The 14539-nt window shown below is 49.8% G+C and overlaps 1 protein-coding gene across 2 annotated transcripts; it reads left to right on the plus strand.

The window, feature by feature from the left end:
* Positions 1–1347: 1347 nt before the first annotated feature.
* On the plus strand, positions 1348–6395 carry ZNF32 (zinc finger protein 32). Of its 2 annotated transcripts, XM_062214866.1 has the most exons (3): positions 1348–1414; positions 4131–4270; positions 5476–6395. In XM_062214866.1, exons 2-3 carry the CDS (start codon positions 4201–4203, stop codon positions 6216–6218), a joined length of 813 nt encoding a protein of 270 aa, XP_062070850.1. In that variant the 5' UTR covers positions 1348–1414; positions 4131–4200; the 3' UTR covers positions 6219–6395. The 2 variants fall into 2 exon arrangements, with proteins under 2 accessions (XP_062070850.1, XP_062070851.1); XM_062214867.1 differs by lacking the exon at positions 1348–1414 and having other exon boundaries at positions 4186–4274.
* The last annotated feature ends 8144 nt before the right edge of the window (positions 6396–14539 follow it).

The raw sequence follows: 14539 nt of genomic DNA on the forward strand, positions 1-14539 counted from the left end.
CGTGCCAAGATTATAAAACTATTAATCCATATGTCCTGGGCCTTTTATGGAGCTGGGTTTCACGTCTTATATTTAATCTATCTGGAGGCTGTCTTGGCATGGGACTTAGGTAAACATTTAATTTTTGCCCCCAGATCGTTAGTTTTATGTCGGGACGCCGTTTATGGAACTATCCGTTCTTCCCCTAATGTTCTGGAATGGCTGGGAAGTGAGGGAAGAGTTCTTGGGCGATTATTCAAATCCACACTGCTGACAAGAATCCCTTCGGGGCGGGTGCTGTGGCGTAGCGGGTAAATCCCCAGCCTGCAGCACCGGCATCCCATACGGGCGCCGGTTCTAGTCCCAGCTGCTCCTCTTCCGATCCAGCTCTCTGCTATGGTCTGGGAAAACAGTAGAAGATGGCCCAAAGACCAGGAGAAGCACCTGGCTCCTGGCTTCTGATCAGCACGATGCACCGGCCGCAGCGACCATTGGAGGGTGAACCAACGGCAAAAAGGAAGACGTTTCTCTCTGTCTCTCTCTCTCTCCACTCTGCCTGTCAAAAAAAAAAAAAAAAAGAAGAAGAAGAAGATGGCCCAAGTCCTTGGGCCCCTGCACCCACGTTGGAGACCCGGAAGAAGCTCCTGGCTCCTGACTTTGGATCAGGCAGCTCCAGCCATTGTGGCCATCTGGGGAGTGAACCAGAGGATGGAAGACCTCTCTCTCTGTCTCTATCTCTCTCTGTAACTCTTTCAAATAAATAAATCTTAAAAATAATCATAATTCCTTCGGCCCCACCCGGCACCCTGGGACCAGGCCCCACACAGGATCTGGGCAAAGACTCCCCAGTTCTATCCAGGGAGAGCTGGGTCTCCCCGGGCTCTCCTCGACCCCAACCCTCATCACTTTCTCCCCGGCTTTCCGTTCAGTGGACATTTTCCTGAGGCCCTAAGATCTGTGTGAGAAATGTGCCTTCGATCGCTTTTCCCACCGAAGTCTTGTCGCCTATACGTTCGTGGCACGGTCGGAACCGTGTCCTGATGGCCACAGCTGGTCTGGACAGCACTGTCCTGGAGTGACCTCAAAGGCAGGTAAGACTCCCAACCAGGAGAGGCGTAGAGGGGGCGGAGCTCCAGCGGCGGCTCCGCCCCTAACGTCTAAGCCCCCGAGGCCTCATCAGCTGACCTCCTCTGGACTCCGTTTTTCTCCACGAGAACCCTCGGGCCCCGACGTCGCGGCTCTGTGGAGGTATGGAGGTAGGGCTGCCGGCCCCGCAGCCTCCAGAACTACATTTCCCACAGTGCCCCGGGCGGCGGGACGGCGGGGCTGCGGGCGGGCCCGCGCGGGGGCTCCTGGGAGCTGTGGTCCGCCGCTCGCGCCGGCGCGCTGCGGCTGGGCGCCGGCCTTTGTCCGTCTGCGGGCGCGCGCCGCTGCGGTGAGTGAGGCCGCGGCCGGGTCACTGCGCCGGGCGAGGCGGCGCCGCGTCCCTGAGCGGGCCTGTGGGCCTGGGCCCCGAGGGGAGAGGTCGGCGGCCGGCCAGCGGAGAGCTCCCTGGGCCGGAGCGCGGGGCCTGGAGACCAGGCCTCGGGGCGGGCCGGGGGCCCGCGCGGGGAGGGGGCGGGGGGTCGCTGCTCCCTGGGGATGGGGGAGGGGCGCTCTAGCAGGTGCATCCCGGGGTCAGCCGCGGGGGTCTCAGAAGCGGGTCTGGAGCCGGCAGAGCTATTAACCCTTCAGTAAGCGAGGACAGGGATGTTGTAGCTACCTGCCCAAGGTCTGGGCAGACTCGGGGAGCCAGGGCAAAAATCCCAGTCTCTTAAGGACCCAATTCTGAGCTTTTTCCAAGAATATAAAAAGGCGTTCTACTAGGCAAGCCAGTATTTTATCAGCTCAGTATCTTCAAAATCTTCAGGAAGGTGACTCCTCAGAGCTGTGAACTAGGGACACAACTGCGGCAGTTGCCCCTTATTCTAGAAGGTTCCTGAGTTATGTTTTCGGGGAGCCTCCCGCAGGGGAAGAGGCAGAGCCCTCGATTTTATTTCTGCCCACTTAGGCTTTCTGGACTCCCGAGGGACAGGCAGGAACTATGCACTTTTGCGCTAATTGTGCATTTGTTTTTTTTAAGATTTTATTTATTAGAGAGGCAGAGAGAGAGGTCTTCCATCCGATGGTTCACTCCCCAAATGGCTGAAGTAGTCAGAGCTGAGCCGATCCAAAGCCAGGAGCCTCCTCTGGGTCTCCCACGTGGGTGCAGGGGCCCAAGGACTTGGGCCATCTTCTACTGCTTTCCCAGGCCATAGCAGAGAGCTGGATTGGAAGAGGAGCAGCCGGGACAGAATCCGGTGCCCACGTGGGATGCCAGCACCACAGGTGGAGGATTAACCTACTGCACCACGGAGCTGGCCCTGTGCATTTAGTAAACAGTGACTCTTTGAGCTTCCCGGTGCTTCCCAGTCACCCTGAAAGGAGACGGCCTTTGTGGCTTATGTTCAGAGTTGTGGATGCTTCTCCTGCTTGTCACACGTGTAGCCGAATGTGTGGTTGTCAGGAAGGTGCAGGTGCGCAGGTGACAAAACAGAAGTGTAGCATCATGCTGTGAACTCATTAAATCAGGACCCAGCATTTTGATAGCTATTTATGTATAAATAAAGTGTAGGACTTCAGTAATTGTAAGTAAGGATTGCCCGTGGGGGGTACAAAAAGTAAGAATGTGGAGCACACACACAGGAGATTCCTAAGACCTGGAAGAGTAATTCAGTCTGCATTCTCTCCAGCTGTTAGCAGTGAAGTAGGGGCCGGCGCTGTGTCGCTGTGTCGGAGCAGGTTAACGCCCTGGCCTGAAGCGCCGGCATCCCATATGGGCGCCGGTTCAAGTCCTGACTGTTCCACTTCCTATCCAGCTCTGCTATGGCCTGGGGAAGCAGTAGAAGATGGCCCAAGTGCTTGGGCCCCTTCACCCACGTGGGAGACCCAGAAGAAGTTCTTGGCTCCTGGCTTTGGATCAGCGCAGCTCCGGCAGTTGCGGCCAATTGGGGAGTGAACCATCGGATGGAGGACCTCTCTCTCTGTCTCTCTCTCTCTCTCTCTCTCTCTCTTTCTCTGCCTCTCCTCTCTCTGTGTAACTCTTTCAAATAAATAAAAAATAAAAATCTTTAAAAAGTGATGTAGACTGGAGAATTGTCTAGTGTCAAAGCACAGGCTTTTAAAGATTTATTTATTTATTAGAGAGGCAGAGAGAGAGACATCTTCCACCTGTTGGTTCACTCCCCAGTGGCCACAACAGCCAGAGCTATGCCGATCCAGGAGCCAGGAGCTTCCTCTGGGTCTCCCACATGGGTGCAGGGGCCCAAGGACTTGGGCCATCTTCTCCTGCTTTCCCAGGACATAGCAGAGAGCTGGATCGGAAGTGGAGCAGCCGGGACTGGAACCGGCGCCCACGTGGGATGCTGGCACTGCAGGCGGGGGCTTTACCCACTATGGCACAGTGCCAGCCCTTTCACTCCACTCTGACCTTTGTGGAACTCTGGGCAGGTGACTTGCCCTGAGTGTCCTGGGCTTTTCTGTAGGTTGAAGGGTTGGTCTTCCTTTTCCTGGAATCGGCAGGTGTTTGTGCTTTATCTGAACTGGTCTTCTCATGTCTTCAAGGCTGGGCAGACTTAGGTCTGGCGCCTTCTAGGAATTATGAAAAGGTCACGTATGACATCCCTTGCTGCAGCCTCACAAGCTAAGAGGAGTAGGAGAGCAGAGCTGGACCTGTCTCCATTATGGCACCCGTCATGGAGGATGAAATGTTCCTGTGAATCTGAATCATTCAGATGGTTAGGCAGGAAGTGAAAGATCCCAATCATGTACCCGAAGTACAAGCGGGAGTGACCATGAACTTGGGGTTGGCAGGAAGAAGTGTTTGTGTGCTTTCTTCTTCCCCACCTCCTGTTTCCAGCTGGACTCAGGTGTCAGTGGTCCGGCGCCTTTGGGCCCGTTCTGCAGGGGACGTGGGTGACTGCCACTGCGTCGGGCAGCTACATCCAGGCCTCCTGTGTTTCCTCACACCCCAACCCCAAGCGCCTGTTGACTCCATCCTTCTCACTTACCGTTTCTCCTGCCCTTGCCTGTGTGTTCTTGTGGTGTTGTTTTTGTTCTACCCCTCTCCTCAGGTGGTCAAGAACAGCCCATGGAAGACTCCTATGAAGAAGTGGCGATTACGGTCTTAGGGCAGGAGTGGACATGTTTGGATTTCCAACAGCTACCCTGCTGGACTGTCATGGAAGATATGCCCAGAACGTAGCGTTTTTCAGTGAGTGAGTTGGTTGATCCCTGGGCCGTCCTCAGCCCTGGTCGGCTCACCATGGGGGGGGGGGGGGGGGTACAGGAAAAGCTGCAGGCTGTAATTAAAATATGAATCTAACAGGCTTGATACAGAGATATTCCTGAGATAGTCTCGAAATAAAGGAGCACCTTTAAATCTTGGCTCTGTCCCTGCATAAGGACAAGGCGGGACCCACGTGTGAAGTGTGCGAGGTCACGGGCAGTACCGGCACAGGAAGTATCTGAGAACACCTTCTCATCCCATCATCATGTAAAAGACTGAAATGAGCCAGCAGCTTCCTACGGGTCTCCCACGTGGGTGCCGGGGCCCAAGGACTTGGGCCATCTTCTGCTGCTTTCCCAGGCCACAGCGGAGAGCTGGATCAGAAGAGGAGCAGCTGGGACTTGAACCAGCACCCACATGGGATGCCGCACTGCAGGCTGGGGCTTTAACCCACTGCGCCACAGCGCCGGCCCCATAGCATTGATTTTAAAGGGATAAATTTCTTGGATCTGATTCTATAATTACACAAATTGCTTACCTTCCCAAAGCTCCCAGCTCTTGGTAAAATGGGATAGTAACCACTATCTGGTAAGGCTGGAGGGATTGGAAATCAGAGAGAAAAGGTCCCAGGGATTCTGCCCCATATTTTCTGAGGCAGTGGAGCTTACTCCATCGTCAGAGCAGGATGGACGTCTCCTGAAGCCGACGCGGCTCAAGACTCCAGACCCCTCACTCGAACTGGTCTCCTCGAGCCCTGTGCCTTATTTCTGTGCTTTTTTAGCAAGGGGCGCCTCTAAGTTTTAAAGCTTTGGGCCCTGCACAATGTGGAGCCACCTGTTTGAAAGCCAGATCAAATTTGAGTCTAGGACTCCTGTATGGTTTTCCTAATGTCTGGGCCTGTTTTCTTACCTGTAGAGATAATAATAGAGGCAAGAGTATTTGAAAAGCTACGCTGAATTCAGGTGGGAGGTGGTGCACGGGTTGGAGCAGGCCTGGGTTTGCGCCCCAGCTGTGTGACCTTGGATAACCTCCCTGCACTGTCGTTTACATCTGGAACCATCTCAGTGGGTCGTTTTCAGAATTGCTCGTGCGAAGGCACAGGGCGATGCCTGCACACGATACAGACTCGGGGGATCGTTTTCCTCGTTCCCCTCTCAGCATCTTACATGACTCCCCTCTCGTTTCACCAGATGTGATGACAGAAGCCCACAAATATGACCACGCTGAGGCCACGGGATCCTCCAGCTGGGATTTCCAGAGTTCTTTCAGAAGAGAAAAGCTGGAACAGAAGCCGCCAGACTCCAAGGCGCTGCAGGCAGACTCCCCCGGAGTAAGACAGAAGGTTTACGAGTGCCAGGAATGTGGAAAATCCTTCCGGCAGAGAGGAAGCCTCACGTTGCACGAGAGAATCCACACTGGTCAGAAGCCATTTGAGTGCACCCACTGTGGGAAAAGCTTCCGGGCCAAAGGTAATCTTGTTACGCATCAGCGAATACACACGGGAGAGAAGCCCTATCAGTGCAAAGAGTGTGGGAAAAGCTTCAGCCAGCGAGGGAGTCTGGCTGTCCACGAGAGACTGCACACCGGCCAGAAGCCGTACGAGTGCACCATCTGTCAGAGAAGCTTCAGGAACCAGAGCAACCTGGCCGTGCACAGGCGAGTCCACAGTGGCGAAAAGCCCTACAGGTGTGACCAGTGCGGAAAAGCCTTCAGTCAGAAGGGGAGCTTGATTGTCCACATCAGAGTCCACACAGGCCTGAAGCCATACGCCTGCACCCAGTGCAGGAAGAGTTTCCACACCAGGGGCAATTGCATCCTGCATGGCAAAATCCACACGGGAGAGACGCCTTATCTTTGTGGCCAGTGTGGGAAAAGCTTTACCCAGCGAGGGAGCTTGGCTGTGCACCAGCGGAGCTGCTCTCAGAGGCTCTGAACGCCTTCCGCAGAGGCAGTTCTCCTTCTGAATGAAGGGTACAGAATCCTCTGCCGTCTGACAGCTTCTCCAGCTACATGGGGTAAGTGGAGAGTCTCGGAAAGACCACCACTGGGTACAGCACACTGACTTTTTCCTCTCCCCCAGATGAGTATAAGAAATAAATGTCTTGTTTATTATCAGTATCACAGTCTTCATAATTTGTCAGTTTATTTTGACCTGGTTCCCCTCACTCATCTAACTACTAGAAAGTGCTGCGTGTGTAGCAGGTATTTTTAATTTTTAGTCAATACCATCAGCCTCTAAAAAATGAAATCAGCCCCTTGTCAATCCCAAGGTTCTCTTCTGTGTTGTATATTCCAGTTAATTTCATCTTGCACTCAAGAACACATGGGCAAATCGAATGAATTCAATAATTTTCATATTAAGCATCTCATTACCTAATGACAGCCCTAATAACCTAACGAGCCACTCCTGGCCACAGAGGCCCCAGGTTTGGCGTTTGTACTCAGATTTACTTAAGCCCTTCATTCCTAATGGGGGTAGAGATCATTTGCTTAATAACCAAAGAGCAGACGACTGCTATCGGCAGTTTCTAAGAGTCGTGAGCCTGCTGTGCGCTCTGTTCAGGGGACTTCTCCCTGAGACATGACCTTCACCCCTCCTGGGCGACAGCAGCCATATCTCAGAGTGGGGGTCATCTGGAAAGGACAGAATTGTGCTTGTTACCGAGCCTAGATTTGTGGTTTAGAGTCAGTAATGAAGTTCCACTCCAGCAACTATCCTCTGTCCTGAACAGGGATAAATGTGGAAGCATAACCCATTCTTTTTTTTTTTTTTTAAACCTGTAGCAAGGCTGGGGAACTTTATTTCTGCCAGGGGCCATTTGGGTATTGACAGCATCACTCATGGGCCATGTAAAATTACCAACTTAAAACTTAGCCTGCCTTAGCTTAACAGGCTAATCCTCCGCCTTGCGGCGCCGGCACACCGGGTTCTAGTCCCGGTCAGGGCACCGGATTCTGTCCCGGTTGCCCCTCTTCCAGGCCAGCTCTCTGCTGTGGCCAGGGAGTGCAGTGGAGGATGGCCCAAGTGCTTGGGCCCTGCACCCCATGGGAGACCAGGAGAAGCACCTGGCTCCCGCCATCGGATCAGCGCGGTGCGCCGGCCACAGCGCGCTACCGCGGCGGCCATTGGAGGGTGAACCAACGGCAAAAAGGAAGACCTTTCTCTCTGTCTCCCTCTACTGTCCACTCTGCCTGTCAAAAAAAAAAAAAAAACTTAGCCTGCTTACATGGTCTGAATTTGAGTTGGACCTGCAGCTGCCAGGCATCCCCCACCCATGCGAGAGGATGAGATTTGAAGGAGGTGGGGAGCAGAGGTTGGCTTTGAGGGGAAGTTTCCGTTTTCTTACCAGAACCATCTCTAATTGTTCGTGCTGAGTGTTTATGTATAAAGCATGTAGGTGTGTGGTTTCTTAAAAAGGTATCATTCCATTCTTTCCAGTAAGAGCCTATAAACTAGTAGCTCCTTGATACCAAAAAACCTCATGAGAGCAAATCTTTGTCATCTAGAGAGAGAAAAGATTATCAAAGATCTTTGAGCACTAAAACATTTCGGAAATAAGTTTGAATCATAAGAAAACATTCAAAGATGTATATAAGAATGTTCTTGTCACCTCCATTCATAATAGCCACACACTGCAAATAAATTGCCAAAAATAAGTAAGGGATAAACAAGTTGTGTTATATTCATACAATGAAATACAACTTGGCAATAAAAAATAACAATTGACAAATTTGCGACATTGTGGGTGAATCTCAAAGCCTTAGTTACAGTGAAAGAATCCAGAGACACACAAATATGATTCCATTCATTTATTTCATATATTCATATATTTCACAGGACAGGAAAAAGAAATAAGGATTGACTGGAAAGGGATACAAGGGAACTGTCTAGGGTGAGAAATGTGCTATCCCTTACTTCCGGTGGCACCTGCATGGGTCTACAACTGTCAGAGTTCACTTACCGCTCTTAAGATCTGTGCCTTTTATCTCACAGAAAGTCCACTTCCGTAACACTGAGGCAGTTTTAAAATATTGCCCACAAGTTCTTTGGTACTCATCCCATGAAGAGATGCGGCCTGTGTCACATCCCCTTGAGTGTGGGCAGACTTGGGGCTGCTTCAAACAACAGAACACAGCAGAAGTGATTGCACTTGACTTCCAGGGATAGAGCTGAAAAGCCCTTACAGGCTCTGAAAACTCCGCCCAGTTCTCCAGGATACTTGCTCTAAAGCACCATGTTAACTTGCTGGCTATCCTGACACCGTCACAGTGGACAGTCTACGCCAAGTGGCGCAGCCAGCATCAGCTCCGGCGATACGTGACTCACAGGTGTTCAGTCCAGTAGCAACTTCAGAGCTGACTTCCAGCCGAACCTGGATGAGAGGTCCCCAGGTGACACTGCTTTACCAAATTGCTAGCAAAATCACAAGAAAAAGAAAACATTTTCAGGAAGTTTGTATGCAATAATAATAGAAAATACAATTTTCCATTTTAAAAAATTATGCAGTATTTTTTTTCAAAAAAAGGAAAAATAGAGGGCAGCAACCAGATACTATCTTACTGGTTAAGTCAAATCAGGAAAATATGACTTATGATTCACTAAAAAATTAACATTTAAAAGTAAATATTCCTTTTGACAAAATGAGAGGCGGGATATAGATTATCCAACCCACGTACAAGTTATAAAGTAAATAGATGCTAGACTCCAGCAGACCTGCGATTTAATAAATGTATTTTTTATTTTTGTACAAGAAATCTCATAAGCTAGAGCCAGTGCTGTGATACAGCAGGTTAAACCACTTCTGACGCCAGCATCCCATGTCAGAACACTGGCTCAAGTCCTGGCTGCTCCACTTCCGATCCAGCTCCCTGCTAATGCACCTGGGAAAGCAGCAGGTGATGACCCAAGGGCTCGGGCCCCTGTACCCATGTGGGAGACCCAGAGAGAGTTCCAGGGATTCAGGATATTAGCACCATTTAGTGAACAATGAATAGAAGATGTATCTATCTATCATCTGTCTGTCTATCCCTCTCTTGGTCACTTTGCCTTTCAAATAAATTTTTTAAATAATTGTATTTAAAAGCTGATAACATTGGTTCTGCAGAAAGGAATAAGTAAATAAGAAATAAACCAGAAAATATAAAGATTTGATTATATTATTCCTATTACATATATTATGATTAAATATCTAAAGATTGTTGCTGTTTATATTAAAGTAATAATGAAAGTAGAGTTTATAAAACATAGGAGGTAGAGACATAATAATAAGAATACTAAATAAAGGATGGTAGTAATTGGAGCTGGCACTGTGGCATAGCAGGCTGAGCTACCTGTGGCACTGGCATTGCCTATGGGTGCCGGTTCCAGTCCCGGCTGCTCCACTTCCGATCCAGCTCTCTGCTGTGGCCTGGGAAAGCATTGGAATATGGCCCAAGTCCTTGGGCTCCTGTACCCACGTGGGAGACCTGGAAGAAGTTCCTGGCTTCAGCTCAGCTCAACTCTGGCTGTTGCAGTCATTTGGAAAGTGAACCAGTGGATGGAATACCTGTCTCTCTAACTCTTTCAAATACATAAAATAAATCTTTAAAAAAATTAAAATAAAATAAGAAGTATTGGGACCTGTGCTGTGACTAGCAGGTAAAGTCACTGCCTACAGTGCCAGCATCCCATATGGTTCAAGACCTGGCTGCTCCACTTCCGATCCAGCTCTCTGCTGTGGCCTGGGAAAGCAGTGGAAGATGGCCCAAGTGCTTGGGCCCCTGCACCTGCATGAGAGACCCAGAGGAAGCTCCTGGCTTCAAATTGGTGCAGCTCCAGCCTTTGTGGCCATCTGGAGAGTGAACCAGTGGATGGAAGACCTCTCTCTCTCTCTCTCTCTCTCTCTCTCTCTCTCCCCCTCTCTCTCTGCCTCTGCCTCTCTGTGACTCTGCCTTTCAAATAAATAAATAAATCTTTTAAAAAAATGAAATTAACTTCAAGTTGCAATGACTTTGAACAGCGCTTGTCGCGACTGTTGAGGAACAGTTTTGTTTTGTTTTTTGTGCAAATTATTGAACTCTTTACAAGGCATAGAGATGGTCTTCTGTGTATAGTTCATCGAAATGGATCTTAGTGGAGAATGGGACTGGCAGTGAGAGAGGGAGAAGGAGGAGGGGTTGGGAGTGTGGGTGGGAAGTTGGGTATGGTGGGAAGAATCACTATATTTGTACTTAGGAAATGCATGAAGTCTGTACTCCTCAAATAAAAGTTTGTACTCCTTAAATAAAAGGTTTCTTTGGGGAAAAAATGTATATAGAAACAAGTACCATATTGTTCAACATTTAGCATTCTCAGCTGTTTTGCTAGTGCAAAGCACACTAAAATGGCAGTCCACGCATGAGAGAAGTTCTCCTGGACAGGGATACAGGCGAATGTTCTGAAGTGCGCGATGTGTGGCATGCCCCACCCCCTGGGCAGTCAGAAGGAATAAACTGGCATGACCTACTTCAGGCCCACACTTGGTGGCTTGGTCTTTGTTGCAGGTTCCCTTCCACTACAGTTTAAGCGCTGACCCGGGAGAAGAGCTTTTCCTTACTCATCACATTTGTAAGGTGTTTCCCCAGTATGGAGTCTCTGATGTTCAGCCGGGCTGAGGAGTGCCAGAGGGATTTCCCACATTCCTTTTTTTTTTTTAACATTGATTTATTTATTTGAAAGGCAGAGTTACAGAGAGGCAGAAAGCGAGAGAGAGGTCTTCCATCCGCTGGTTCACGATCCCCAATTGGCTGCAATGGCTTGGAGCTGCGCCGATCTGAAGCTAGGAGCCAGGAGCTTCCTCGAGGTCTCCCACACAGGAGCAGCGGCCCAAGGATTTGGGCCATCTTCTCTGCTGCTTTCCCAGGCCATAGCAGAGAGCTGGATCAGAAGTGCAGCAGCCGGGTCTCGAACCCATATCCATATGGGATGCCAGCACTGCAGGCAGCGACTTTACCTACTATGCCACACATAGGCCCCTCCCACATTTTTTACAGTGATAAGGTTTTCCACCACCATGAATCTCTGCCAATCAATAAGGGTTAAGCTCTTTGTATTTGGGTAGTAAACCAGCAGATGGAAGCGTGCTCGCTCGCTCGCTCTCTCTCTCTGCCTTTATAATAAATAAAATCTTTTAAAAAATCATTAACTAAAAATGCAAGCCTCAGAGAAAGGCATAATACTACATATGTAATCAACAATAGACAGTGTGAACAGCACTTGAAAAATATAATATGTAAGGGCCAATGGGCCGGCGCCGTGGCTTAACAGGCTAATCCTCCACCTTGTGGCGCCGGCACACCGGGTTCTAGTCCCGGTTGGGGCACCAGATTCTATCCCGGTTGCCCCTCTTCCAGGCCAGCTCTCTGCTATGGCCCGGGAAGGCAGTGGAGGATGGCCCAAGTGCTTGGGCCCTGCACCTGCATGGGAGACCAGGAGAAGCACCTGGCTCCTGCCTTCGGATCAGCGCGGTGTGCCAGCCGCAGCGGCCATTGGAGGGTGAACCAACGGCAAAAAGGAAGACCTTTCTCTCTGTCTGTCTCTCTCTGCCTGTCAAAAAATAAAAGAGGGGGGGCAATAAAGATTTCCAAATATCTTAAGTCATTAGATATCAGGAACACAGATCATGAAATCATAGTGAGATATACTGCACATCTACCAGAATGAAGTGGCCTCGGGGCTTCTGAGATATGTAGTCTGAACACATCCGGGCTTTCAGAAGAGGCGGGGTGGTCCCAGCCCCAAAGGTTATGAATTAACTGGTCTGGGTGTCATTTTGGCATGGAGATTTTTCAAAGCTCCCAAATGATACTGTTGTACTTAAGTGAGTGCAAATAGAGGAGCACCACACACAGATAAAGTTTGATGGTCCTTTATTGCCAGTGGTGGAGAGCGGGCTCATGCCCTAAAAGCTCTCCACCCTGAAACCCAAAGCAACAGGGTTTATAAAGGCAAAAACCGCAAAACCGGGAGGGGAATACATGGTTGCTAGGATCCAGGGGAATACATGGTTACCGGGGTCAAGCTGACCTAAAGCCTATGCGAAACTAGTATCAATTATAATCTTGACAATACCAGCTACAATCAACAATTTCAATTATAATCTTGACATTAATCCAGGTACTAGCTTAAGTCATATGTAGGACATAGACAAATTACATTTTTATCATTAACCCGGGTGCAGCCTATCCGCTTCCAAGATTGCGCGATCATGCTAGGGGGTTTCTGTGCTGTGCCAAGTGTGATGTAGGGGACTGCTAATAGCAGTTTTAGTGTTTTAGATCATAGTTTCAGACCAGAGTCTCATGGGTTGGGGGAGGGGGAGAAGTCTGGGGTGCTTCAAAATGGAGTCCCTACTGTCAAGGTGTTACTTCGATAGTAATATGTCAAGTAATTTCAACCCACCTCTGGAAAGTGAGGACAGGTGCGACAGCTACTTTGGAGAGCTGTTTTTGTGGGCTTCCAAATGATCTTGTATTGATTTCAAGAACAACAACAACAAAGAGGCATGTTAGAATCTATGACATCCCAGCCACTAAAAACTATTTCCTCACCATTTGCTGACATAGAAACAGGGCTTGAGACACCCCCATAACATATCAGGGTGCCTGGTTCAAGTCCTGGCTCCTTGGGGCCGGCGCTGTGGCATAGCAGGTAAAGCCACCACCTGCAGTGCCTGCATCCCAAATGGGCACCGGTTCAAGTCCTGACTGTTCCACTTCTGATCCACCTCTCTGCTATGGCCTGGGAAAGTAGTAGAAGATGGCCCAAGTCCATGGACCCCTGCACCTGTGTGGGAGACCTGGAAGAAGCTCCTGGCTCCTGGCTTTGGATTGGTGCAGCTCCGGCCAGTGCAGCCATTTGGGGAATGAACCAGTGAATTGAAGATCTCTCCCTCTCCTCTCTGCCTCTCCTTCTCTCTCTGTGTAACTCAGACTTTCAAATAAATAAATAAATCTTAAAAAAAAAAAAAAAAAAAAGTCCTGGATCCTCCACTCCCCACCCAGCTTTCTTCTAATGGGCACCCCCAAGGCAGCAGATGATGGCTCAGGGGTGTGGGTGCCTGCCACCCACGTGGGAGCTTGGATCTGAGTTGACCTGGCCCAACCCTGGCTGTTGCAGACATTTGGAAGATGAAAGATCTCTCTCACGTGCGCATTAGCAGGGAGCTGGATTGGAAGTGAAGCAGCCAGGACCCAGACCCACCACTCCAGATTTTGTGGTTTTGGCCTTTAAAAACCCCATTGCTTTGAGCTTCAGGGTGGAGAGTTCTTTAGGGTATGAGACCACTCTCCACCACCAGCAATAAAGGACCATCAAATGTCTCACAATATGGTATTCTATACCACTTTAACAATGACTGACCGATGCCCCACTCACACAGTTCTAGAAGCCAAAAACACAGCAGCTGACAAGGACTTCTTCCTTCACTAAACTATTCAGGCTCCTTTAAGCCTTCTTTTCAACTACGCCTTGTCCTTGGCCTGCCAAACCCAGTTTTAGAAAAAAAAAAAAAAAAGTCCTGTTAAGACACTTTATTGCAGCTGCCACAGTGGCATAGTGGGTTGAACCACAGCTTGCAGATCCCACATAAGCACCAGTTCATGTCCCGACTGCTCCACTTCCAGTCCAGCTCCCTGCTATGTGCCTGGGAAAACACGGAGGATGACCCAAGTGCTTGGGCTCCTGCACCCACATTGGGAGACCCAGAAGAAGTTCCTGGCTCCAGGCTTTGGACTGGCGCAGCTCCGGCCAGTGCAGCCATCTGGGGAGTGAATCAGCAGATAGAAGACCTCTCTCTCTCTCTCTCTCCTTTTCTCTGTGTGTAACTCTTTCAAATAAATAAATAATTTTTTTAAAAAAAAGATTTTATTTATTTGAGAGGCAGAATTACAGACAGAGGGAGAAACAGAGACAGGACTTCCATCTGGTGGTTCACTCCCTAAATGGCTGCAACAGCCGGAGCTGGGCTGATCCGAAGCCAGGAGCCAGGAGCTTCTTCCATGGCTCCCACTTGGGTGCTGGGGCCCAAGGACTTGGACCATTTTCTACCATTTTCCCAGGCCATAACAGAGATCCAGATGGGAAGTGGAGCAGCCGGGACTCGAACCAGAGCCCACATTGATACCAATGCTGCAGGTGGAGGCTTAGCCCATTATGCCACAGCACCAGGCAGCCCCTCCAATTCAGTTCTGACCTTGTCTCTCTGGAGTTAGCCTCAGCTCCCCCGATGTAAGACT

This window comes from Lepus europaeus, chromosome 17, assembly GCF_033115175.1.
Source record: "Lepus europaeus isolate LE1 chromosome 17, mLepTim1.pri, whole genome shotgun sequence".
Classification (NCBI taxonomy): domain Eukaryota; kingdom Metazoa; phylum Chordata; class Mammalia; order Lagomorpha; family Leporidae; genus Lepus; species Lepus europaeus.